General features: G+C 47.1%; 4 protein-coding genes across 4 annotated transcripts; 3 read left to right on the plus strand and 1 right to left on the minus strand.

Annotated features, from left to right (window-relative positions):
- Positions 1-5,228: 5,228 nt before the first annotated feature.
- LOC4325014 (protein NRT1/ PTR FAMILY 8.1) lies at positions 5,229-8,324 on the plus strand. The gene is made up of 4 exons (XM_015772372.3): positions 5,229-5,318; positions 5,394-5,518; positions 5,620-6,364; positions 7,270-8,324. The coding sequence occupies exons 2-4, from the start codon at positions 5,416-5,418 to the stop codon at positions 8,093-8,095; spliced, it is 1,674 nt and encodes a 557-aa protein (XP_015627858.1). The 5' UTR covers positions 5,229-5,318; positions 5,394-5,415; the 3' UTR covers positions 8,096-8,324.
- Positions 8,325-9,364: 1,040 nt separating this feature from the next.
- Positions 9,365-13,749, plus strand: LOC4325015 (protein NRT1/ PTR FAMILY 8.1). The gene is made up of 4 exons (XM_015790891.3): positions 9,365-10,386; positions 10,504-10,721; positions 10,817-11,334; positions 12,711-13,749. Exons 1-4 carry the CDS (start codon positions 10,290-10,292, stop codon positions 13,483-13,485), a joined length of 1,608 nt encoding a protein of 535 aa, XP_015646377.1. The 5' UTR covers positions 9,365-10,289; the 3' UTR covers positions 13,486-13,749.
- Positions 13,750-17,114: 3,365 nt separating this feature from the next.
- On the plus strand, positions 17,115-19,006 carry LOC107281671 (GRAS family protein RAD1). The gene has a single exon (XM_015790713.3). It carries the CDS (start codon positions 17,177-17,179, stop codon positions 18,779-18,781), a length of 1,605 nt encoding a protein of 534 aa, XP_015646199.1. The 5' UTR covers positions 17,115-17,176; the 3' UTR covers positions 18,782-19,006.
- A 2,897-nt stretch (positions 19,007-21,903) lies between these two features.
- On the minus strand, positions 21,904-23,236 carry LOC112937611 (GRAS family protein RAD1). Its single transcript, XM_026022414.2, has one exon. The coding sequence runs from the start codon at positions 22,743-22,745 to the stop codon at positions 22,152-22,154; it is 594 nt and encodes a 197-aa protein (XP_025878199.1). The 5' UTR covers positions 22,746-23,236; the 3' UTR covers positions 21,904-22,151.
- Positions 23,237-26,351: the final 3,115 nt, after the last annotated feature.

Raw genomic sequence — 26,351 nt, forward strand, 5'->3', positions numbered from 1 at the left:
GACCGTGACCTAGTCTGACGCATTCCGCCGTCACTCCCGTCCGCTCCCATCGGTACCGCGTTGGTGCCACACGGCCTAGTCGCGGGTTGAGCGGTGCCGCATTATCTCGGCGCGGGACCGTCCCGGTCACACGTGTTGAAGCTGCGGAACCGCCCCCTCCAGTCGATCCCACGTCTTCGAGCCGCGTCGACAGCGCGGTTCCGCGTCCCCAACCAGCGGAAGACGTATATTTCTGTAAAATTTTTAGAAGCATGTATGTACGTATACACAAAATTGAGAAAAATAATGTATATTTAAAAATTTAATTCGAAATCTCCTCGTCCTCCGCTCCCGCGCTTCACTGCCCGACGCAATCCGCGCGCCATCCATGCTTGCGCCCAATCACCAGAGCGCGCCCCGCCGTCCGGCGAGGACGCCAAGGGGCTTGGCGCCGGCTCGGCTCGGCTGGATCCCCGACAGCCGACGGCATCAACAGCGACATGCAACTTTGGGAGCAATATATATCTATAGACAGACGAAGAGCACGTACTACTGCAATAGTAGACTGATTGCATTGGTGCATGAGAATGAGATGGACCCCGGTATGATGATTTTGCACTAGGAAGTAGGAACTGGTATACGGCGGCTATACCTGGGATCGATAGGTGCATCCGTGATCCGTGCACTCATGCATGAACTGATGCACATCGGAACAGAGCCACACGGACTAAAGTGGTGGACGCGCACGGTGACAAACACAGCATGAGAAAAAGACGGAAAAGGCAGCAGCGAGCTTGACGGTACACATGACCTGTCGCCACTATTGCTCGTCTACGCCCTTGCACACTTACACCCATGCTGATTGATCTGCATTATTAGCAGTGAAAAGAGATCGAGCTGATACATAAAAAAGGAAAAGAAAAGAAACATATCCAACGCCGCACCACACCACATCACACCACTCACTGTCCTTCCCATCTCATCCCAAACCTGAAATTCCGTCCGCGTCATGGCGTGGCACCGCGCGCTTTGCTTTCCACCCATCACTCATTCACTCTGCTCCGCCACCCAGACACCGGCCGTTGCGCTCGGCGGTTCGTGTGACGTACGCGCGCCGCATTGCATCCGGCTGCACAAAGGCCGCGCGTCGCTCGGCGCCTCCTTGTTTCGGTCGGATCATCCATAGTGGTTGTGTCAGTGTCATACAACACCGACGATTTTTAATAACCAATAATTAAACTACTTACCTGTATATTATAATATTATGTTCTAAATATAACTAACATCCTGATACTGATAAACATATTTATGACACGGATGAACTAATATCCTTCGGAACCACGGTTTTGTGCGTTTGCGCGCAAGCCACCACAACGCTCATTCACACACGCACCGTGTCCGTTTTCCCGTAACACGCCGACCGATCGGCAAGCGCGGCGGACCAAAGGTCTGGACACCGCGCACGGTTAATTTTTGTGTCATGTCCTGCTCACGGTGAAGCCAAATGAAAAGCACGAGAAAATTCTCCGTATATGCATTATATTCTGTAGGGTGATCGAGATGGACGCAAACGTGAAGGAGTATTAATGATAGATAGCAATAGCTGGCTTGGCTCCAATTGGTACGCACTAGTAGGATGGAGATAGTAAACCGGAGTAGTACTAGAGCACTACTGCCTATCCTGAATTCGTGATAGGAGATAATGGCCTATATCGATCGTCACCAGCAGCCACTAGCTAGGATCGGGCAAAGGCCAAAGCCTAGCTATGGCTTAGATATCCACTCCAGTCTCCAGAGTCCACACCATGCATGCTCCCGGACAATTTCAGAGAAATACCATCACGCATTCCCTGTTACTCTTAATAGCCCCATCGGCTATGCTTAAAAAAAGATAAGCTAAAGCCAAAATTTCAAATTTAAAATATATTTTTGAAGTTGGTTTTAAGATATTTTTAATATAGTTTCGCTTTAGGGGAACCAATGAGGCCACTGGTACTAAAATATGCAGGCACCATCATTCTCGTGTGGGCCTATGTTTCAGCTGACCAATGTGCCACGGACACATGCATGCATGGGAGGGCTTGGACAGTGAAAGGAAACCACATGCGTTTTCGCGGCCGTTGCCTATTCTTCGTGCGGTGCGGCTCCGTTTGTCTGGTAGAAGCACGGCCACGTAGTACGTCACATTGCATATTGCACATGTTTGTGCACTGACAGCCGCCACGGTCACTTGCTTTTATTGGCCAGCTCTTTTTTTTCTTTAGAAAATACAAACACAGCCGTTCATAACGTACGTACACTCTTCGTAATCAGGGGTGGATCAGAAACAAAAGATTAGGATACTCAACATGCTAGTACACCAGTATAAACACATCATCTCAGTATTAAATTGTGCTAAAACGCTATTAAGAGACCTTTAACAACTTCTATCTTACCAACCATGACAAAAAAAATTGAGGGGGGACTCGGGGGGTATCCATGAGTCTGGTGGTTGTAGGAGGGACTCAAGCCCCCCCCACCCACCCACGTTGAATCCGCCCCTGTTCGTAATGAACGCACAGACGCACACCCTGCACCTTACACACTTATGAACACCACTGAAAGACTGGATCGGTATATTTTGGGTTTGACGAAGTCATCACAAGTATCTCACTGTCGACAGATACGTCGTCTACCATTGAAATAATAATTAGCCCTTAATAGAAGTACCCGTGTCAAATATAGGATTTGAATCCGGATAGACTAGTTTCAACGTAAGAAACCTAACCAGTTAAACTATACTTAATTCGGTGGGAAACTCTTTTTATGATATAGAGTTAATGCGTGTATGACTTTATCCATGACGGTACAGAAATCTTGGAGTTCATATATACTCCCGTGCTTCAGTGTGAATTTGCAAGCGATTTATCACGGAAGTTTATTTGTGGCCTATTATGTATGTGTTGTCGTCTTTTATGCGGCATGAAAAATGAGTAAATTTTAATTGTAATTGGTTTCACAAAATCATATACTTCGAGGTTTGTTTTAGTGAACCACACGTGTCTTGGGGCAGACTGTAACCACGTGTTGACAGTAGAATTGACAGGATTGATTCTTCTGCTGAAACAAGCCTCAAAATATAGGGTTTTGTGAAAGTAACTAGTGCCCTAAAATATGAAGAGCACCAACGGTTGGCCTAATAAATTAAAGCGATAGCTAAAATTTAAATTTTTAAACTTGCATATGAAGTTGATTTTAAGATATTTTCAACATATATAATTTTCTTTTAGCACTGACTTTTAAGTTGTTATAAACAAATATATAAAAGATTTACCTATAAATTATTTTTTATTTTCTAATAAGCCATTTTGACTTATCAGGGAATATGGGCAGCCATTTTGACTTATCAGGAAATATGGGCAAGCAATGAGGCTGGAAGTTCTGTGAAATTTTATCATGAAAAATGCAGACCACTTGACCTGGCCTTTTCTTAATTAGGAAAGCGTACCCGCTACAACGTTGCCCCTTGCCATTCGCACATATCAGTAGTTCAATGCACGCAGCACTCTCCAATTCAGATCCTCTGTAGTACTGCACATGCAATACATACTACAGATTGACATGCAAGACAACGATGATCTATGGGACCATATGTCATGCAGTACTCCAGAGGTCCCTCCCTCAGCACTCTCATTCTCAACTCTGCAACTAGCTCAAGTGGCGACATAACCAATTATATGTGACGCAGAGCAAATTACCAAAACCCAAAATCGTGGAGTTCTACGAGAGCTGGATTTTTCACATTTTGGTCCTTTTAAAAAACTTATTTCGCAAATAGACCCCTGAAAAAACTTATCCCAGAAATGGTCTTTTTTGGGGCGCCAGAGTGGCTGACGCCATCATCCAACGGGACGGCGCCAGCCTCTCTGGCGCCGTCCTCCTGCCACCGTGGCACACGCGAACCGACGTGGCAGGAGGAGGGCGCCAGCCATGCTGGCGCCGCCCCAGGGAGGAGGGCGCCAGCATGGCTGGCGCCGCCGCCTCCATTCCTGTTTCTCTATATGGAGTTGCAACGGTGTCATTTTTATTTTATTTTTTCGGATGTTTTTTCACACTCAGGATCACGATACAACCAACCACAAAAAAAATTTAAACTCGAACTACCACCTAGCTAAGTCTGAAAATATCTAGCATACCACTTAGTCTACTTTGCACCTTCACTAAAATTAGACCATAACTCCTTTAGTAAAACTCTTTGATCAACATGTTAAACATAATGCACTCTACCACTATATATGAAATTACTTAATCTAATTCAAAATATTACCACTATATGCACTCTACCACTATATGAAATTACTTAATCTCTATATAAGTTAAACAGTACATAGAGATGTAATTTTTTATTTTTATTTCATTTTTTGATATTTTTTTCACACTTAGGAGAACATAGGAACCAACCGTATAAAAATAAACTCAAACGGACAAAATATGTGACATGTAGAATTTTCCAAAACTCTACCGAAACGGACAAAATATGTCATCTATTAAAATAGGCGTAACTTTCTCATACGGACACGGAATCAGGCAAATAATATATGCACGGGCATCTACAGAAAAAGTTACATCCGATTCTCTCCAGCTTTGCCGGGTTCGGCGATATTAAAACCTCCAAATTCCGCTTGCAAGATTGTGTTTTCGAGGAGAGAAGTTTTTCGGTGGAGCTTTGGAAAATTCCACATGCCACATATTTCGTCCGTTTGAGTTTATTTTTTACATGGTTGGTTCCTGTGAGTTCCTAAGTGTGAAAAAAATATCAAAAAAATAAAATAAAAATAAAAAAGTTGCACATCTTTCTCCTCTGCACTAGTTCGGAGAGAGGAGAGGAGAGGAAAAATTCTACATGTCACATATTACGTCCATTTGAGTTCAATTTTTCTATGGTTGGTTCTTGTGTGTCCCTAAGCGTGAAAAAATATCAAACAAATAAAACAAAAATAAAAAAATTCGGGGGGGCGCCAGCCACTCTGGCGCACTCCCCCTAGCCACCTCAGCATCGCCCCGCCACGTCGGCAGGGGGACGGCGCCAAAGAGGCTGGCGCCGTCCTGTTGAATGACGGCGCCAGGCACTCTGGCGCCCCAAAAAGGACCATTTTTGGGATAAGTTTTTCTAGGGGTCTACTTACGAAATAAGTTTTTCAAAAGGACCAAAATGTGAAAAATCCAACCACCCTACGAGAGTGTCTATTAAAGGGCGCGACGAATATACCGAGAGCGTAGCGTGAAGCTGGAGTGAATGCGAAGATAGAGCAGCTGGCCTTCACAGCTCTATCGATCGCTCCAAACGGTTCAGTGCAGAGGTCCGTTTCCTGAAACCTTTCACCCTCAGCCTTCGTCTTGTATGCATCGTCCCCATCGTCTCAACTCTTTTCCAGGTTCTTTGAAACCGCTGAGACCATGGAAGGTGTAGAATCCTGCAATGGCCGGCACGCCGACGCCGACGATCGCCGGACGTCCAAGAAGGATCGCCGGACCACGTGGGCCAGCGCTTTCATCCTCGGTAACACAAAACACATACTCATTATCTCATTATTTCGAGATGATTTTGCATCTGTGATTGATGTGGATGGATGCATCATATGCTGTCACGTATGGGGGCAGTGAACAACTTCATGCAGTACACGGCCTACTTCGGGGTGTCGACGAACCTGGTGAACTACCTCAAGTACAGGCTGCACGAGGGCAGCAAGTCGGCGGCGAACGACGTCACCAACTGGCAGGGCACCGGCTCCATCACGCCGCTCGTCGCCGCCTACCTCGCCGACGCGTTCCTCGGCAGGTACTGGACCATCCTGCTCTTCATGGCCATCTCCGTCCTGGGCTACGGCGTGCTCGCGGCGAGCGCCGCGGCGCCGGCGCTGCTGCACGGCGGCGCGGCGGCGTTCTACGCGGGGCTGTACCTGGTGGCGCTCGGCAGCGGGCTCCTGGTGGTCATGGCGCCGTTCGGCGCCGGCCAGTTCGACGAGGCCGACGAGGGCGAGCGCCGCCGGCAGAGCTCCTTCTTCAACTGGTTCTACCTCTCGCTCAACTTCGGCTCGCTCGTCGGCGGCACCGTGCTGGTGTGGGTGCAGACCAGCGTCGGGTGGGGGATCGGGTACGGCGTCCCGGCGATCTTCAGTGCGCTGTCCGTCGCCGTGTTCCTCGCCGGCACCGCCGCGTACCGGCGTTGCCAGCCGCCGGGGGGCAGCCCGCTCACCAGGATCGCGCAGGTGGTGGTCGCCGCCGCCAGGAAGCACGACGTCGAGGTGCCGGCCGACGCGTCGTTGCTGCACGAGTGCTGCGACGCCGTCGATGGCATGTCCGCGATACAGGGGAGCCGCCGGCTCGTGCACACCGACCAGTTTAGGTGAGTAGGCGTAACATGCATCGCCTTAAAAATTGGGACACGTGTCACACTGCTCACTTGCTCAGTAGTTTCTCTGAATTTTTTTTAAAAAAAGTTTATAGTAGTCTAGTGACTCTAGTGACAGTGTTTAGTCTACCGGTGCACCTAATTTGCGTACTGTTCCTTGTGACATCGACGGTATTTTTTTTAGTGAAAGAAAGACTAGCGATTAGATTGTAAAGAAAGACGTTCTCAACCATAAGGCGCGTACAAAATTTGGGGTATCTTTCAAAATGCTTATACGAGTATTTTTCAAGAGAAAGTTTGTAGCCGGGCAATACTTTTGGTTGACTTGGAGTCGTCGAGCGCATATAAATGTGGTCCTTTTCTCTTGGAAATTACGGGTGGAGATGAATGAGAAGTAAGTTTGTCGTACTCGTGTCTGGTCCATTTCTCATCATTTTCCATTTGGTTCTGACCTGGGTAGAGGTGAATGAGAACTTGGGAAGTCATTTTCGCATGCACCGTGACCATTTCAACATCCCACTCTTACGTTTGCGCCGGAACAGAAGTAATTAAGACGATCTATCTATTCCCCTAAACGGATTTGCTAAATTTACGTGGACAGAAAATAGGGTAAAAAAAACTTTCCATTTTTCGTCCGTTGGATTTGCTTGTGCGCTTGCACGATCGTACTCAGGACCTATGCTCGCAAGCCACGCGTGCTAGCCACTTGAGCTGTTACAAGACTGTTAAAATTTTTTACTAGTTACATTCGATTTACACTTGAGTAATAATACAAACACACTACAGTTACAGTGTAGTTATATTTGAAAGATTTTAGAGAAATTTTCTTTCGAAAGTTTTATAACTAGTCCATTGACTAAATTAGCCATTCCTCGTCCGGTTTGTTGCATGATTCACAGGTTCTTGGACAAGGCGGCCGTGGAGACCGCCGGCGACAAGGCAGAGCCGAGCCCGTGGCGGCTGTGCACGGTGACGCAGGTGGAGGAGCTCAAGTGCGTGCTCCGGCTGCTGCCGGTGTGGGCGAGCGGCATCATCTTCGCGGCGGCGTACACGCAGATGACCACCACCTTCGTCCTCCAGGGCGACACGCTGGACCCGCGCATCGGCGGCTTCAAGGTCCCCGCCGCCGTGCTCTCCGTCTTCGACACCCTCAGCGTCATGCTCTGGGTGCCGCTCTACGACCGCGCCATCGTGCCCCTGGCGCGCCGCGTGACCGGCCACGATCGCGGGTTCACGCAGCTGGCGCGGATGGGCGTCGGCCTCGTCATCCTCACCGTCGCCATGCTCGTCGCCGGCACGCTGGAGGTGGCGCGGCGGCGCGTGATCGCGCGGCACGGCCTGTACGGCGACGACGGCGACGGGGGGTACCTGCCGCTGTCGATATTCTGGCAGGTGCCGCAGTACGTGGTGGTGGGGGCGTCGGAGGTGTTCACGTTCATCGGGCAGATGGAGTTCTTCTACGACCAGGCGCCCGACGCCATGCGCAGCCTCTGCTCCGGCCTGTCCAGCACGTCGTTCGCGCTCGGCAACTACGCGAGCTCGGCGATCGTCGTCGTCGTGGCGCGCGCCACGGCGCGCGGCGGGCGGCTCGGGTGGATCCCGGACAACATCAACCGCGGCCACCTGGATGACTTCTTCTGGCTGCTCGCCGTGCTCTGCGTCGCCAACTTCGCCGCCTACCTCCTCATCGCACGGTGGTACACGTACAAGAAGACCGTAGATTAGCTGGGTGGGGCCCACCGTACCCTAAACCGTAAGGTTTGCCGTACTTGCATCGACCGTATATCAGCAGTGTTGGGCTGGGCTTCAATAGGCCACATCACTTTGGATTTGGGCTTTGTATGGCGGAGTGGGCTACATATATGTTGGCCCATACTGAATAGAGGGTATGATGGTCAACTAGGGATGAAAACAGTCGGAAACGATCGGAAAACAGCCTCAACCATTTCCGTAACCATATTTTTCTCGGAAACGAAATCGGAAACGGTAAAGTCGGAAATGAAAACGATATCGGAAATATCGGAAAACCGGAAACGGAACAATACAGACAGAAACATGTCGGTACAGATCGGAAACCGGTAACAAATACGGAAACATTAAACTATAAAAACATATATTTAACTTTACATAAGTATGTTATATATATATATATATACATAAATTCAAGCTTATACTATATAAATTATAAATTAACTTCATTTTAGCCATGTACAAAAGTTAGAGATTTTATTGAAGAGTCATTCAATCTATAAGCTGTGGGTCAAGTATAGACATGTCCTATAATATCGACATATTTAGAATACGGTAATTACCATATTATAAGAAACGGTAATTTCCACGAGAATACGGTAAATACGGAAACGATCGGTATAACAGCAAAACCATTTCTGTTTTCATTTCCATATTTTTTACCATTTCTATTTTTGTTTCGGTCGATTACCATTTCCATATGGCTCGGCCGGTAGAAAGTCGAAAACGAACGCCGGTCGGCCGGTAATTACCGTTACCGTTTTCACCCCTATGGTCAACATACAGCCTATATTTCAGTGTATGCTAGTACCTTCGGGGGTGACTGATGAATAATGTCGTACTCCCTCCATCACAAAATAAACTAATCTCGTGAATACGACACATCCTATTATAATAAATATAGACAAACTTATGTTTAGATTTGTTATAATAGGATGTGTCACATCTAATGTGATGTTTGTTTTTTATTAGATGGAGGGAGTACATAATAGTGCTTAGGAATTCTTTTTGAACTCTAATGAATACTCTACTGGTTATAGATATTGCTAAACACTACCAATATATACTCCGCTCGTTTCAAATTACTTATTGCTCTACCATTTATTTATTTTTATTAAAATACATGCCACTATGAAATTTTAAGGCATTTCGATGTGATCTTCCATCTCTACCCTTTATCGATGAAGACATGAATATCTAATGCTGTTGATATTAGGAGTTTATAAAATACAATAAACTTATAATTATAATGTTATAATAATATTTGAAGGCAAATTTATGTGTACTGTTGTTTTAAAACCTAAGCATTTGATAATTATCTTTATGACTTTTTTACAATAATATGCCCAGATTAGACTTCTTCAAGTTACAATAAAACAAAAACGTATATTAATTAGAGTTTACTGTCTTTTTACAACCTACATAGGTAGAATTTAAACTTAGATGCTCAGTTGAATTAGTTGATTTGGACATAGGAATATACTCCTATTTCTTTAGACATTGACTCTTTGAGTATAATCCTCCTTTTTGTGGTTATTGCTTTACACTTATACGGCACTTCCCCAAGTAGTGGATTATATTTTTTTCATATCCATGTTGTTCTGCTCCTTGGATTGCTTCCAAACTTCCTTCTTTTGAAATAGTATAGTGTTTCCTCATTAGCATTGTTGAGTGGCGGTCTTCCCGTTTTGAAATCGGCTCATAGATTGTTAAGTTCCTTTATTTCTTTCTTTACTAGTACTAGTTGCATGTTAGCTCTGTTTCTAGCATGTTGGTTTTGCTTCTTGCATTCAGTAGAATATAAGTTGCATCTGCAAGTCCATTAATTGAAAGTGTTTTTTAAATAAAAAAATGGTGCATTTTATTAAATGCTACTAGACTGCGAAGTAATATATCAAATATTATATTATATTATTATTATTATTAAATATTTTATAACTATTTAAATGACATGTAGTAAACGATAAGGCTTATCCCTGAGGGATAAGCCATTCCCTAAGTAAAAGGGCCAAGATATTGAGATCGTATAGGTGTATCGAAGATAGAGCTGTACAGCTCCAGCAGCCTTCGAAACCTTCGACCTCAGCCTCGCAGCATCTCTGATACACCAACCCTGCATCCTTTTCCAGCCATTTTTCCAGGATCTCTGATTCTCTGAATTGCTGAAACCATGGAGGGCGTGGAATCGAATGACCGGCACGGCGGCGCCGCCGCCGACCGCCGGAAGTCAAATCGCCGGAATCGGTGGGCCTGCACCTTCATCCTCGGTAAAGTAAAACACGCTCGTAAATTCAGACATTTTGGTAGTATATCCCAGTACGTGTAACGTGTTGCATACTTGCATATCGATCTTCTGTGCTTTGGTGCATGCGTTGGTCGATCAGCGAACAATTTCTTCCAAAACATGGCCTACTTCGGCGTGTCGACGAACCTGGTGAACTACCTCAAGTACAGGCTGCACGAGGGCAGCAAGTCGGCGGCGAACAACGTCACCAACTGGGAGGGCACCGGCTCCATTGCGCCGCTCGTCGCCGGCTACCTCGCCGACGCCTTCCTCGGCCGATACTGGACCATCGTGCTCTCCATGGTCATCTCCGCCGTGGTACGTTCGTCGCCGCCGCCGGCGTACGTCGTGGATGTGTGCAGAGAGCTCTAGCTCACGCTTTATACATCGCGTGTTCTTTTTCGAGCATGCAGGGCTATGGCGTGCTGGCGGCGAGCGCGTCGGTGATCAGGCTGGAGAGCGCGGCGCTGTACGCCGGGATGTACCTGGTGGCGCTCGGCGGCGTGCTGGAGCCGATCATGGCGCCGTTCGGCGCCGACCAGTTCGACGACGGCGAGGACGATCAGCGCGGCCGGCGGCAGAGCTCCTTCTTCAACTGGTTCTACCTCTCGCTCAACTGCGGCTCGCTCGTCGGCGGCACCGTGCTGGTGTGGGTGCAGACCAGCGTCGGGTGGGGGGTCGGGTACGGCGTCCCGGCGATCTTCAGCGCGCTGTCCGTCGCCGTGTTCCTCGCCGGCACCGCCACGTACCGGCGGGACCAGCCGCCGGGGGGCAGCCCGCTGACGAGGATCGCGCAGGTGGTGGTCGCCGCGGTCAGGAAGTTCGACGTGGAGATACCGTCGGACTCGTCCATGCTGTACGAGAGCGACGCCGTCGATGGCATGCCGGCGATACATGGCCGCCGCCGACTCCTCCACACCGGTCAGTTTAGGTGAGCAAGCGTATGCATTTCCAGTTAGTGCAATTGCCTTTGTCGTTTCTCTTTGAATTGGAGGAAAAAATGATTTGAGATTGCTAAAAATCATGTGGATTGATTAACCCCAAATATTAGTACCATCAAATTCTTGTGTTAATAGTACTAATCGTCCAGTCTAGTCTATAAGGAGATGGATTTTCCGCCTCAGGCCTTTTCCTTTTAATCCCACCCACAAGAGAATTTGAAGAAGAATAATTTCATACCTATTATGAGATGTGGAATTAATTCCTCTCAATCTTATTCTTGTAGGGATCGAACGAACAAGGTCTCAAGCGGGCATCCTCTCCTTTCTCGTATGTCACTCAAATGTTTCTTTAAAATGAATATGATAATATAAATTAATATGTGAAATATCACTCCATAAACACATAATATGCCATATTTCTTTTTCTTTTTAGAAACATAGTACAAACGTATGCGCTCACAACGCGCGCATACTCACCCCTATAAATGCATACATGCACATCCTATTTCTAGCTATGAGCATCTTTAAAAGACTGAGTCAACATATTTTGATACTAACGAATTCACTGCGAATGTCTTGGTATCAAGGGGTACGTCATGTACCACTGAAAAAAATAATTAGCCGCAAATGCGAGCACTCACGCCAAGTCTAAACTTGAATCTGGATGATCGGATTGCACCACAAAGAAACCAACAAGTTAAGTTACACTCACTCCGCATCAAATTTATTTGTAACTCAAGGTAATTCAACTTCGACAAAAGTATAATAAATGCAAGTTTTTTAAAAGTCTTTCTTTATGTACAAGCCATCGCATTAATACTAAGAGATATAAAAACCATGATTGCCACAAAAATAAACAAAGAAAGTTCAAAGTTTGAGATGTTACTAATAAATATTCTTTTAGTGGAACATTTGCAAGTAAACGTCAAATATTTATTATCAAAGGGAGGTAAACAAAAAAGTTTACTTTAGTGGAACATATATTAGCTCTATGCACTGCACATAAAAATTCAGCTAGTTTAGAATAATATATATCAACTTTTAATTGCCGACCCTTTCTTTGAGATGACATGTCATATTGTCATGGCGCAACTAAGGCTCTGTTTGGAGAGCTTCTAACTGCTGCAGCTTTTTCTAGAATTAAAAACTCCCTTAAAAAGTTTAGCGTTGGTCATAATTTTGAAAAGTTGTAGTTGTAAAATCTAGAAAATAAACTAGAAGTCAAAAGCTGGAAAACCGAGCTTTTCTAAATTCTTAGAAACTGGTTACCGACTAACTATTTTTTAGAATTTTAAGCTCACTAATCAGGCCCTAAATCACCTATTCAAATCGTTTGCCTCATGAACTCGGCTGCTTGTTGATCTAGGTTCTTGGACAGAGCTACGGTGAAGACTGCCGGCGAGAAGGCGGCGCAGAGCCCGTGGCGACTGTGCACGGTGACACAGGTGGAAGAGCTCAAGTGCGTGCTCCGGCTGCTGCCGGTGTGGGCGACCGGCATCATCTACGCGGCGGCGTACACCCAGGTGACCACCACCTTCATCCTCCAGGGCGACACGCTGGACCGCAGCCTCGGCCGCTTCAAGGTACCCGCCGCCGCGCTCTCCATCTTCCACACCCTCAGCGTCATTCTCTGGGTGGCGCTCTACGACCGCGCCATCGTGCCGCTGGCGCGCCGCGTGACGCGCCACGACGGCGGGTTCACGCAGCTGGCGCGGATGGGCGTCGGCCTCGTCATCCTCACCGTCGCCATGGCCGCCGCCGGCGCGCTCGAGGCGGCGCGCCGCCGGCTGATCGCGCGGCCGTCGGTGTTCTGGCAGGTGCCGCAGTACGCGGTGGTGGGCGCGTCGGAGGTGTTCACGCTGATCGGGCAGATGGAGTTCTTCTACGACCAGGCCCCCGACGCCATGCGCAGCCTCTGCTCGGCGCTCTCCAGCACGTCGTTCGCGCTCGGCGACTACGCCAGCTCGGCGCTCGTCGTCGTGGCGGCGCGCAGGGGCGGCGCGCCCGGGTGGATCCCCGACGACATCAACCGCGGCCACCTCGACTACTTCTTCTGGCTGCTCACCGCGCTCTGCGTCGCCAACTTCGCCGCCTACCTCCTCATCGCACGCTGGTACACGTATAAGAAGACCGTAGACTAGTGCACATGGGCCGGGTTGACTTGGCAACTTTTACTCGCTAGCCCATTTATGACACAAATGGGCTTGGCCCAATAAAAGTTAAGCTTCATGTCAGCTGTTAGCCCATGGAGAATTACCAAAACCCCAGCAGTTCGGCTTTGCATGTAAGGCGTCGTTTCGAAAAATTTCAACGGTTTTGCTATAAATCTTGCGACAGATTTTTTGTTACATATCATTCGATTTTTGGACCGGGTGGGAAAATAAAATGTGTGTGTTCACGTGTAAGCGAGGAGTCGACCGCACGATCTCTTGTTGCCGAACAAAGGCCTTTTACCAACTGAGCAAGGAACCAATATTGTTTTGTGTCCAAAGAACAAACTTACATACTACTTACAAATTAATTACAGTGTAATTATACTAAAATTACAGTGTAACTTTTTAATGCATATGTTGATGACATTTTTTTTATTAAACCTCTTTGGACTTATAACTATTAGATTGGGTCCGTTGTTACGAACTTACGATTAAGCTAGACCGTTTCCCTCTGCAACGTGGCGCACATCCATATGTTGAAAAATCCGAGTGAGATGAATGAAAAAAATCATTCGAATGATTGCTAGGCACTCCCAAATTTCAAATTCCAGCAAAATCGAACTGATTCGGCGATAATTCATCATCCAAATTCGTTCTGAAACCCATGGGTTCAAAGTAGGCATAAATATTAGCCCGTTGGCGCTCCCATCTCATCGATGCAACATCGGTCTTAACTACCATTTGCAATTAATTAACCGAGAATTGGACCACTTCGCCGCATGGTTCCTGCTTTGCGATCGTCAGTAGTGACGAATCTCGCACTAATCGTACGATGGTTTCACCCTCCTCGTACAAGGAATACGCATTACCTATACCTCCATACTATAAAAAATCAATATAATATCGGATGTGTCATATCGGATTCTAAATTCGTTTTTTATAAGACGGAAAAAACAGTTTTAAAAGTGACATATCTTATTATTACTAATCTGGACATACATCTGTTCAGAAAAAGTACTTCAATTAAATCGACCAATTTATTTTTTTTTACTTTTTTTAACCTTTCGAGTGCGTGTATATCACGAAAGCAACTGCAAAACATGCGTACGTACGCCTGCTTCCTCTCAGAGCTACACAAGTTGGAGAAAGTTGAGCCTCATCTCCACTATGTTCGGCGAAAATGTAAAAAATTACCTAAGTAAGATGCATCGTGCATCGGGGTAACCTAGCTAGTAATTAGTTACCGCTGCTGCCAGTTTTGGACCAAACATAACATGGAAATTATCTGGCTTTGGTGTCCCTTTCAAAAATGTCACTATATAGCCTGTCTTCTCCTGAATGGATTGGGACCGGGAGAAATCTCAAGAAAAACCACTCTGTATAATCTGAACCGCCAAAATTAAACAAATGGGCACTAGCACACTGGTGTTCCAAATGTCCATGATTAGCTGCGCCGACCAAGTTGAAAACCAATTCAGATACAAACTGACTACTGTAGAGAGGGCTCATGTATGATGTACATAGGCATGACTAGCGATTAGCGAAATGCTATATAATTTCAAATTTCATTTGAAAGCGAAAGGAAGCACAACAGTCTTCTTGCCTTGATCAATCATCAATCCACGTATCTTAGAATACCATTAAGCGGAACGAACAATGCAAGGCCACTTGTTTCAGTTTCAGAACCACTTCAAGCTCGATATATATTTTGAACCAATTTATATTTTAAAAATAGTACTGAATTTTCTGATGCGTACGTCATGTTCAGTAGTACCGAACTATTTACAAACCATAGATTCACTACAGCTAGTTAATTTTCATATTTCGCATTAAGCTGCTAGAGATATTTCATTCACGTTACACTCAATTTTTTTTAAGATAATAGAAATGGGTTACATCTCCGGCCTCTGCTCGTAGACACACAGCCAAAAAGTTTAGAAGTGAATAGAAAAGAGCTTAAAAAAGACGAGATGGGACAAACCCCCAACTTCTACCGATAATATGATCTACTAAAATAATGTTTTTAAAATCACGTAGATTCTACCATGAGATTCTGTAGGTACTACGCTATCCAAACTGAAATAAAAGTTACTTGGTTACCAATTTCAAGCGTGTAGCACCATTGCGTATAGTATCCTGTTGTTTCTGTGAAAGCATCATACAATAAGAGTAAAGCCAATTAGAACACACGAAGATAATCTGCATGATGTTAGACATTTTTTTATGGTTAAGAACTATATCATTACGGCATTTTTTCGCGTTACACTCATGACTTAGCAAGATATTAATTGGATCAGTAACACCATAATTAATTTGTTTATGGTTGGCATGATGACATAATGGCATGCACTTGTCAATCATCTAGATCTCACACGCATTGTCGATGAAGGAGTATTAACGCACAAACTAATCATACGGCAACTAAAATTTTAACGCTCGAACTAGGAAGAATGTATACCTGGCCCTCGATCGGAGCTGAGCCTGATCGTGCTACTGCGGTTCAGACGAAAGAGAGTGGCGTCCACAGTGACGTTTTGGGTGAAAGTGCTCCAATTTCTCCAGCTATTTTAATTCTCCATGAGCATAGAGATGAGCAAAAGCATTTACTTAATTGATCGAGATTAGCTGTTTGATTAGTGGAATCAATCTTGCATGCATGCGTTCAGACTGCAGAATTCAGACACTCTGCGTGTAGCTGTAATCAACTGCTGTATTCTTTCTTTGCTGGCTATTGCCGGCGAGCATTTGCCTTTTGTACTGTGTCCCTTATTGCACAACAGCGTACCGAACTTCACTCCATGAGATTTTTCTGAAATTTATGTTGTTATTATCTAATTGACACTATGAATTTGAAGTGGCGAAGATTAGCAGTCTAAATATAAAAATACATTCAAATATGGAAATACTGCCGAATCCCACACGCTGATGGCCGGTGCAAGGTGCAAACAGGAGGTAATTAAATTGATAACCACTTTGCTCCTAACGATTAACGAAGAGACTAATTCAGCCCTGCCCTGTGCACCAAGTCATTGAGATTCTACAATCAACCTCCTGTTTTAATTAATAATTATCTCTGATGGCTGATCAAGTTTGCTGCTGGATCTTCATCAGCTTAACGCCATCTGCTTGCAGCTTTCTCTCCGGCCAAAGCAAAAACAGGCGAAAATTCCCCTCGCCCTGGAACACCTCCGTGCAACAAACGCGATCCCTCATCTGTCTTGTACTCATCTACTAATTGAATAGCACAGACGATAGAGATGCATTTCTGAACTGTGCATGTTTCTGATTTTTTTTTGACACTGGATGAGTGAAATTTATTCTACCATGTTGTGCCAATTTTTAATCTAATCTTCTCGCCCACGTGTAATCTCTCAATGTTCACTGTCAGACAGACTGATTGTGAGTTTTATCTGCATTGTACTTACTTAACAAGTTAAACAGCATCGTAATTAACCAAATAAAAAACACTAGTATTAGCTAGGGTTCTAGTAGCACTACTACTTATCGAAAAGAGAGACAGGCAAACGGCTAGCCTGAGATGTCAGACAGCTTAAACACAATGCTAATGTTTTTAAGCTAATGAAACACTATACTAATGAACTCTACAAGTCTATATATACCGGGTATGTATTAACCTTGTAACAAATTTTGTTAGGTCATTTGCCCTTGCAAACCTCACATGAACATGGGCATGTCCCCTGAGCCATGCAACTCCATCTCAGACTGTTCCCAGCAGCAGAGCCATCATCTGACTCTGACACAGCAACAAGATTCAACGATTATTTGTACTAATCAAGAACTTGATTATTACTACCGATTCTACGACGTGGACGAAGCGGCGTTTGATGGCAACGAGGTAGAGCTCGTCTCCAGGTTCTCCAAGGTCACCAGGATGGACCACATGATCAGCTCGCCGTATCAGCCGACGTGGTCGCCGGCACAGGCCGCCGTCGACGTCGTCGGGTCGTCGGAGACGTCGCGCGTCAGGAAGAAGAGGTTCTGGGACGTTCTTGAGAGTTGCAAGCAGAAGGTCGAGGCCATGGAGGCTATGGACACACCGGCGACGGCGACGTTCCGGGTCGGTGCCGGTGATGGCGGCGGCGGCGGCGGGGGTGGCGCAGGAGGAGGAGGAGGAGGAGCTGACGGGATGCGTCTCGTGCAGCTGCTGGTCGCCTGCGCCGAGGCGGTGGCGTGCCGCGACCGCGCGCAGGCGGCGGCGCTGCTGCGCGAGCTGCAGGCCGGCGCGCCCGTGCACGGCACGGCGTTCCAGCGCGTCGCGTCGTGCTTCGTGCAGGGGCTCGCGGACCGGCTGCCGCTGGCGCACCCGCCGGCGCTGGGGCCAGCGAGCATGGCGTTCTGCATCCCGCCGTCGTCGTGCGCGGGGCGCGACGGCGCGCGCGGCGAGGCGCTCGCGCTGGCCTACGAGCTGTGCCCGTACCTGCGGTTCGCGCACTTCGTGGCGAACGCGTGCATGCTGGAAGCCTTCGAGGGAGAGAGCAACGTCCACGTGGTCGATCTCGGCATGACGCTGGGCCTCGACCGTGGCCACCAGTGGCGCGGCCTCCTCGACGGCCTCGCCGCCCGCGCCAGCGGCAAGCCGGCGCGCGTGCGGGTCACCGGCGTCGGCGCGCGCATGGACACCATGAGAGCGATCGGGCGGGAGCTCGAGGCGTACGCGGAGGGGTTAGGGATGTACCTCGAGTTCAGAGGCATCAACCGTGGCCTCGAGAGCCTCCACATCGACGACCTCGGCGTCGACGCCGACGAGGCCGTCGCCATCAACAGTGTCCTGGAGCTCCACTCCGTGGTGAAGGAGAGCCGCGGGGCGCTCAACTCGGTGCTCCAGACCATCCGCAAGCTGTCGCCCAGGGCGTTCGTGCTCGTCGAGCAGGACGCCGGCCACAACGGGCCATTCTTCCTCGGCCGGTTCATGGAGGCGCTGCACTACTACGCCGCGCTGTTCGACGCGCTCGACGCGGCGCTCCCGCGCTACGACGCGCGGCGGGCGCGCGTCGAGCAGTTCCACTTCGGCGCGGAGATCCGCAACGTGGTCGGGTGCGAGGGCGCGGCGCGCGTGGAGCGGCACGAGCGCGCCGACCAGTGGCGCCGCCGCATGAGCCGCGCGGGGTTCCAGTCGGTGCCGATCAAGATGGCGGCCAAGGCGCGGGAGTGGCTGGACGAGAACGCCGGCGGCGGCGGGTACACGGTGGCGGAGGAGAAAGGCTGCCTCGTGCTCGGCTGGAAGGGGAAGCCGGTCATCGCCGCCTCGTGCTGGAAATGCTAGAACGCCGGCATCCGGTGGCCGGTGGCCGGCCGGCCGCCGGAGAGAGGTAGACACCGATGCTGGACGTAAATAAAGAGCTCTCGATCGAGCACCATTGTCCGTTCATGGATGATGGGCAAACACGATGCTGTTCAAGCCGTTGTGTGAGCATGAACACTTGTATAAATAAGCCCACTGATTAGAGGCTTGTTGTTTTACAATTTTGTGTAGGTTCTTATTGTTTAATTAGCTCATCTAACAGCATACACTTGTATCGTGCTCCTTTTCTGCCAAAGTGCAACATGACAGAGAACATATTACACAAACCTAAATGGCGTACACAGAGAACAATGAATGATGAATATTACTACTCCCATTTTAAGTTATAAGACGTTTTGACAATGCTGTTCAAGACGGCCAGCCCATCGTCCAGGACAGTACTGTTCATGCGAAGACCGCGTCGATCGGCGTCGATATCGAGGGTTCAGTATTCCGTACATCCCTAGAGTCCCTTGACCTCTGGATCGATCGATCGATCCACGCCACGCATGCGGAGATCCGCGCGAACCTCGGAGCCTCCGGATCGATTTCGTTGCAGCTGATTAGTTATACACCCGTATCTCAACTGAAAAAAAGGATGGATATATACATCGCTTATATGTAGACCATCCGGTTCCTATACTCGTTGGTAGACAATTTGGTTATACGTCTCCGCGTTCTTCTCTCATGGCGGCGGATCCATCCCCACAGATGCAGAAGACGAAGAAACTAGTCAGGGTGAGGAAGAAAGTAGAGGTCGTGCTGCCAGTAGAGGTGCTGCCGCCGCTGCCGCCGTCGTTGGCCATCATCTGCAAGCACAAGGTACACGAATGGATCACGCCGGAGGATTACACATTCAGGTTGTTAGATCTCAACCTGGTGCTCACCTTGGCTGCCGTCGGGTGCGCCGAATTATTCCAACTGGCTACGATGTAGTAGTGCATACTGCCAAGCCATGTGTTACATGTGTATGATCGATCAGGTGATCGAATGATTGATTATTATTAGCGCCGTTAATCAAATAAGTTACGCCTCTCTGTTTCCGGTCTACTGGCCTGTGGATGTCTGCGTATAAATGTTTGGCTAGAATTCTTATGTGTGAAAAGAAACTTCAGATTTGCTATACCACATTCGCATGAAAATTAGCGCAAAAATTTACTTTTTTTTTGTTTGTATGATTTGTGCTGCGATCTTGTGCTTTGGTGTGCTTCTTTTTATCCAGCGACCAGTTAAGATTCGGCGTAGAGGGAGGCTGAGGCGGCGGCGACAATGGTGGCAACGTAATGGGAAGCAATGGTCGAGATTGCTAAGGGGCCATTGGCCCCCTCTCCTCTCCTCCGCACGGTTTCTCTTTTTTTTTTCACCGCATTACTTTACTATGCATCTATAGTTGTACACCTCAAGTTTACACATCTAAAGTTTAGAGACCCAAAATTTATAAATCAAAAGTTTATATTCCGATTCAAATTTGAATTTGAATTCAAATATTTTTTATATATAGTATTTCTATGCATCTAAAGTTTATACACCTAAAGTTTATAAACCCAAAGTTTATAAATCAAAAGTTTACATACCTGATTCAAATTTGAATTTGAATTCAAATATTAGTTTATAGATCTAAAGTTTATAAGTCAAAAGTTTACATATCCGTTTCAAATTTGAATTTAAATTCAAATATTTTTTATATATAGTATTTCTATACATATTTTTTCCAACTTTGTTATTTTTTATTTTTTAAAATTTATGGTGTAGTAGGAAGAGAAGAATGGGAGGAGGAAGGGGGGAGAGAGAGCGTATAGGGGGGATGGGGATCGATCGTCGATCGCCCATTGGCCACAACCCAGCAATGGTGGTGTGTGAAAAAAACGGATAAGGAGGAAGATGGGCAATGGTGGAGCCACCTCCTAGATCAGGCTGCATGGTTGGCTAACTCTTAGTCGCTGGGGCTCAACGATGTCGCTGGCACTACTAATGAGGATGAGGGAATAGATGGTTTGTTGACGTGTATGAAAAATGAAGGAATAGATGGTTTGTTGACGTGTAGGAAAAATGGTGACACTACTACTGAGGATGAGGGAATAGACTATAGATGGTTTGTTGACGTGTAGGATGAGGGAATAGATGATTTTTTGACGTGTAGGAAAAATGGTGGCACTATTACTGAGGATGAGGGAATAGATGGTTTTGACGTGTAGGAAAAATGGTTGGCCAATGAGAAACACCATTAGTCGTTGAGGATGAAGGAAGGGATGGTTGTTATTGACATGTGGAAGAAATATCAGACAATTAGAAACGCCATTAGTTGCTCAAGACAGACGACGCCATTGGCTCCACCAGAGAGATGAGAGAAGGGTTGGTTGTTTGTTGACTTATGGAAAAGACAGGCCAGCCAATTAGAAACGCTATTATTCGCTTTGGCTTGACAATGTCGACTAGCTCCGCCACCAAGAATGAGGGAAGGGATGGCGGTGAGCAAAATCTTACATATTTCTTTTCATATGATATGTGTTGCGATCTATGCTCCGATATGCTTATCCTTTGCAACCATCAACCTCTATGAACTCTAGTGACAGCAAAGGTGGCTCTAACCAATTACTCCCTCCGTTCAAGAATATAAGAAGTTTTAAAGTTGTACACGGTTATTAAGAGAGTAGAAATGAGTGATAGAAGATTATGATTGAATGAGTAGTGGAGGTAGGTGAGAAAAGTGAGTGGCAGAAGGTTATGATTGGATGAGTAGTGGAGATAGGTGAGAAAAGTAAATGGTGGAGGATTGTGATTGGTTGTGAAGAGAATGTTGATGGATAAGTTATTATATTTTGGGACAAATCCTGAGTGCTAAAATTGTTATATTTTGGGACGGAGGGAGTAGGATATAGGGTTTGGCTCGCCCACAAACGAATCCATACGAAGGGTTTGGTTAAGATAGCCAAATTTTTACCAAACACACAAAAGAAACCCAATTTGTATCCCCCCGAACATCTTCTAATCATCCATCATAAAATCCAACCATCTCCCTCAAAGTGTACAAAACGTCTTCAGTCAAAGTTCAGGGCAGCCCACCACAAACCTGATGTGTCATGTTGCACTTTGACAGAAAATAAAAGGACAATATAAGTGTATGTTGTTAGATGAGCTAATTAAACAATAAGAACCTACACAAAATTGTAAAACAACAAGCCTCTAACCAGTGGCCTTATTTATACAAGTGTTCATGCTCATATAATGGCTTGAACAGCATCGTGTTTGCCCATCATCCATGGTCGGACAATGGTGCTCGATCGAGCTCTTTATTTACGTCCAGCATCGGTGTCTACCTCTCTCCGGCGGCCGGCCACCGGATGCCGGCGGTCTAGCATTTCCAGCACGAGGCGGCGATGACCGGCTTCCCCTTCCAGCCAAGAACCAGGCAGACCTTCTCGTCCGCCACCGTGTACCCGTCGCCACCGGCGTTCTCGTCCAGCCACTCCCGCGCCTTGGCCGCCATCTTGATCGGCACCGACTGGAACCCCGCGCGGCTCATGCGGCGGCGCCACTGGTCCGCGCGCTCGTGCCGCTCCACGCGCGCCGCGCCCTCGCACCCGACCACGTTGCGGATCTCCGCGCCGAAGTGGAACTGCTCGACGCGCGCCCGCCGCGCGTCGTAGCGCGGGAGCGCCGCGTCGAGCGCGTCGAACAGCGCGGCGTAGTAGTGCAGCGCCTCCATGAACCGGCCGAGGAAGAATGGCGCGTTGTGGCCGGCGTCCTGCTCGACGAGCACGAACGCCCTGGGCGACAGCTTGCGGATGGTCTGGAGCACCGAGTTGAGCGCCCCGCGGCTCTCCTTCACCACGGAGTGGAGCTCCAGGACACTGTTGATGGCGACGGCCTCGTCGGCGTCGACGCCGAGGTCGTCGATGTGGAGGCTCTCGAGGCCACGGTTGATTCCTCTGAACTCGAGGTACATCCCTAACCCCTCCGCGTACGCCTCGCGCACGACGACTGCGGGATGCAGAACGCCGTGCTCGCAGGGCCCAGCGCCGGCGGATGCTCGCCGGTCCAGGAGCTCCTGCACGAAGAACGACGCGACGCGCTGGAACGCCCGGCGCGCCGGCCTGCAGCGTTGCCGCCTGCACGCGGTCTTAGCACGGCGCCACCGCCTCAGCGCAGGCGACCAGAAGCTGCGCGAGCCTCATCCCGTCAGCTCCTCCCCTCCTCCGCCAGCGTCACGGCCACCGCCACCGTCACCACCAACCCCCTGACCCTCACCTTCCCGAAGCGGCGCCGTCGCCGGCGTCTCCATAGCCTCCAAGGCCTCAACCTTCTGCTTGCAGCTGACAAGAACATCCTAGAACCTCTTCTTCCTGACGCGCGGCGTACGTCTCCACCGACCCGACGACGTCGACGGTGGCCTGCGCTGGTGGCCACGACGGCTGATACGACGAGCTGAATTTGTCCATCTCCATCCTAGCCAGTGGCCTTGGAGACCCTGGATGAGAGCTCTACGCCTCTACCTCGTTGCCACCAAACCCCGCGTCGTCCACGTCGTAGTAAAACAAATAGGATTTTTTTCTAAGTTTAATCAAGTCCAAACAAATACTTCCTCCGCATCAAATTACAAATCGTTTTGACCTTGATTAAAGTCAAAATAATTTAAATTTGGCTAAATTTGTAGACAAATATAGTAATATTTACCGGTAGCGCTATTCCGAGCGCTAGAGCGCGGAATATTGTTCCGAGCACCGCACATCGCGCCCAGAGTCCGCAAAAACTGGTGTTCGGTTGCCCACGTTCGATCTGTGTAGATTAGTTCTGAGAAACGCCCAGGGGTCTTCCGGCTAGCTCCACAAGGTGGTGGACTAGACGACCTGGGTTTGAAGCCTCACCCCTTCTAATTATTTGATATTAGGTCCTTCCCTAATATTCGTGTTTTTTTAGTTCTATTTAAATTCGGGTAAATCATTTACAGATCCGTAAAATCGGTGGTCGGTTGAAAACAATCATTGTAATTGGTTTATCTCTGTTTCCAATCGAGGTAGTTACAATATGGTGTGCAATAAACTGAGACCAAATCTTGTAGGAATTGAATTACTGTCGATGTAAATGAAATTGATGGTGCATGTGCGGATGTGCCTGTAGTAATTGGATTAACAACAACCATGCTTGGTGAAATCTTGTAGTAATCAAGTTACTGTCGACATAAATGAAAATTGATGTTGCATGTGCTTGTAGTTGTTGGATTATGAACAATATTAGTTGATCAAATCTTGTAGTATTCGTATTATTGTCGATGTAAATAAAAATTGATGGTGCATTAACTTGTAGTAATTGCATTATTGCGGTTGATGATTTCTTATAGAGAGTGCATCAAGCAAGAAAAAAAAAGGAAAAATAAATAAGGAGGGTGTTACTGGGGTCTAATTAGTTTACCCCCAAATTATATGTGAATATTTTTTTTACTTATACATCGAATCACTCCATCCTAAATCACGGGACAAAAAATAAAGATGTTACATGCACATCATATTAAAAACACAAGAATAAAAATTTCGGAGTTGCTAAAAATATGGTGCCATATGCTACAGTCGATTTTTTTCAGCTACTTACACAGTAGTTACACCTCATTTAAACCCCACTTATACATATATAATTAGTATGTAATTTTAGTACTTACATATGTAATTTTGAGACTTACATTGTAAATACACTAAAATTACATATGTAATTTAGGGACTTACAATATAAATACATGCCGACTATTTTTTGATGAAAAATATGGCGTCATAAATATAGCTACACCCTAAAAATTTTACACACAAACACAACAATATACGCCATCGCCAGTTCCTCGTGACGGCTTAATGGAGTTTCTGTCCTATTAGAGAGAGCAAGAAAACAAAGCGGCGGAGATGCAGGCTGAAGCCGAGGCAACAACAAGTCTGGCGAGGACAGGGGCTGGCGCGGTGGCGTCAGGGGCGCTCGCTGTCCATGGCGCTAGGTGCCAAGCAGTGGAGGCAGGGCATCGGTCCGGGAGAGGAAAAATGAAAAAGTAGGGAGAAAAGGGGAGCTTTGCTCTTGCCGATTTGGGAAAAAGGCGAAGGAGGAGGAGGCGAGGCAGGGAGTTCTGCCTCCCATCCTTGGATGGATGCGCGCAGAGGCAGCGGGGCCGGGCGTGGGCACGGGCGGTGCCAGGGCTTGACACGGCGGGAGCCAGCGAAGGTGGTGGGGATTTAGATGGCGGTGGCGGGAAGTCGGCGCCGGGAGAGAAAGGGCCTGTTCACTTTGTTGCCAAAAAAAACATTATGCCAAAATTTTGGCATAGTTACCAAAACTTTGGCAACTTGCCAAAATTTTTAAAATTTTGGCAGGATTTCTTATATAGTTACCAAAATTTAGCAGCAAACTAAATGTAGCCACTTTTTTGGTAACTTTACCAAAATTTGGTAAGGTTGAAATGGCATCAAAGTGAACAGGCCCAAAATCGAGTGAGAGAGGAAGGAGACGGCGGCGCTCTCTCTTGCTCCTGGACACGAGCGACACACGTGCGAGAGAGAGACGGACCGAGAGGGAGAGATGGGCCGGGAAGAGAAAATCGGCCCACAGAGCAAGAGGGACCCTAATTAGACTTTCGTCAGAAACTTTTGATTTGGAGAGAATTTGAGAAGGATTTGGATCTAACTTTGATACTTGGTCTTAGGAACATAAGGTGGAGTCAAAGAGGGGGAAATCAAAATGGGAATTGATATTTTTGGTAACGGGGACAAGTATTTGACGAGGATTCAAAGGAAGCGATTGACATTTGGAATTTGATTTCGGAGACTTGAATTGGAAGAGAAATTTCGATGAGGTGGATTTTGGATGTCGATGAGAGGGATCAAGGAGATTAAAATTTGAGATTCCATGGCACGACTTAGACTCGCACACAAAGAACGAAACTTTTCGCGGATAGGTTTTTATTAAATTAATCTTTAATGTCTTGCTCGAAGCGCGGCATTACACTTTCTTAATAGCCGTGTCCAACTCTAAAGCTTCTTATATTCTGGAACGGAGGAAGTAATATTTTTAATCCAAGACTAATATATTATGAAAATATATTCAATTATAGATTTAATGAAATTATGCTAGTGTTGTAAATATTACTATTTTTTCTATAGAGTTAGTCAAAGTTAGAGTAGTTTGACTTTAACTAAAGTTAAACATGTCTTACAACCTAAAATGGAGGTAGTAATTTTTTTTCCACACGTCAATGACAACCATCCCTTCCTTCATCCTCAACTACTAATGGCGTTTCTCATTGGCCAACCATTTTTCCTATACGTCAACAAACCATCTATTCCCTCATCTTCGGTAATAGTGCCAGCAACATTGTTGAGCCCGAGCGGCTATTAAGAATTAGCCAAACTGCAACGATGCAGCCAGATCTAGGAGGTGGCTCCACCATTGCCCATCTTCCACCCTAACCGTTTTTTCACACACCACCGTTGCTTCCCATTAAGTTGCCACCACTGTCGCCTCTCCTGTCGCCGCCGCCTCAGCCTCCCTCTACACCGAATCTTAACTGGTCGCTGGATGA

This window comes from Oryza sativa, chromosome 1 (genome assembly GCF_034140825.1).
Source record: "Oryza sativa Japonica Group chromosome 1, ASM3414082v1".
Lineage (NCBI taxonomy): Eukaryota > Viridiplantae > Streptophyta > Magnoliopsida > Poales > Poaceae > Oryza > Oryza sativa.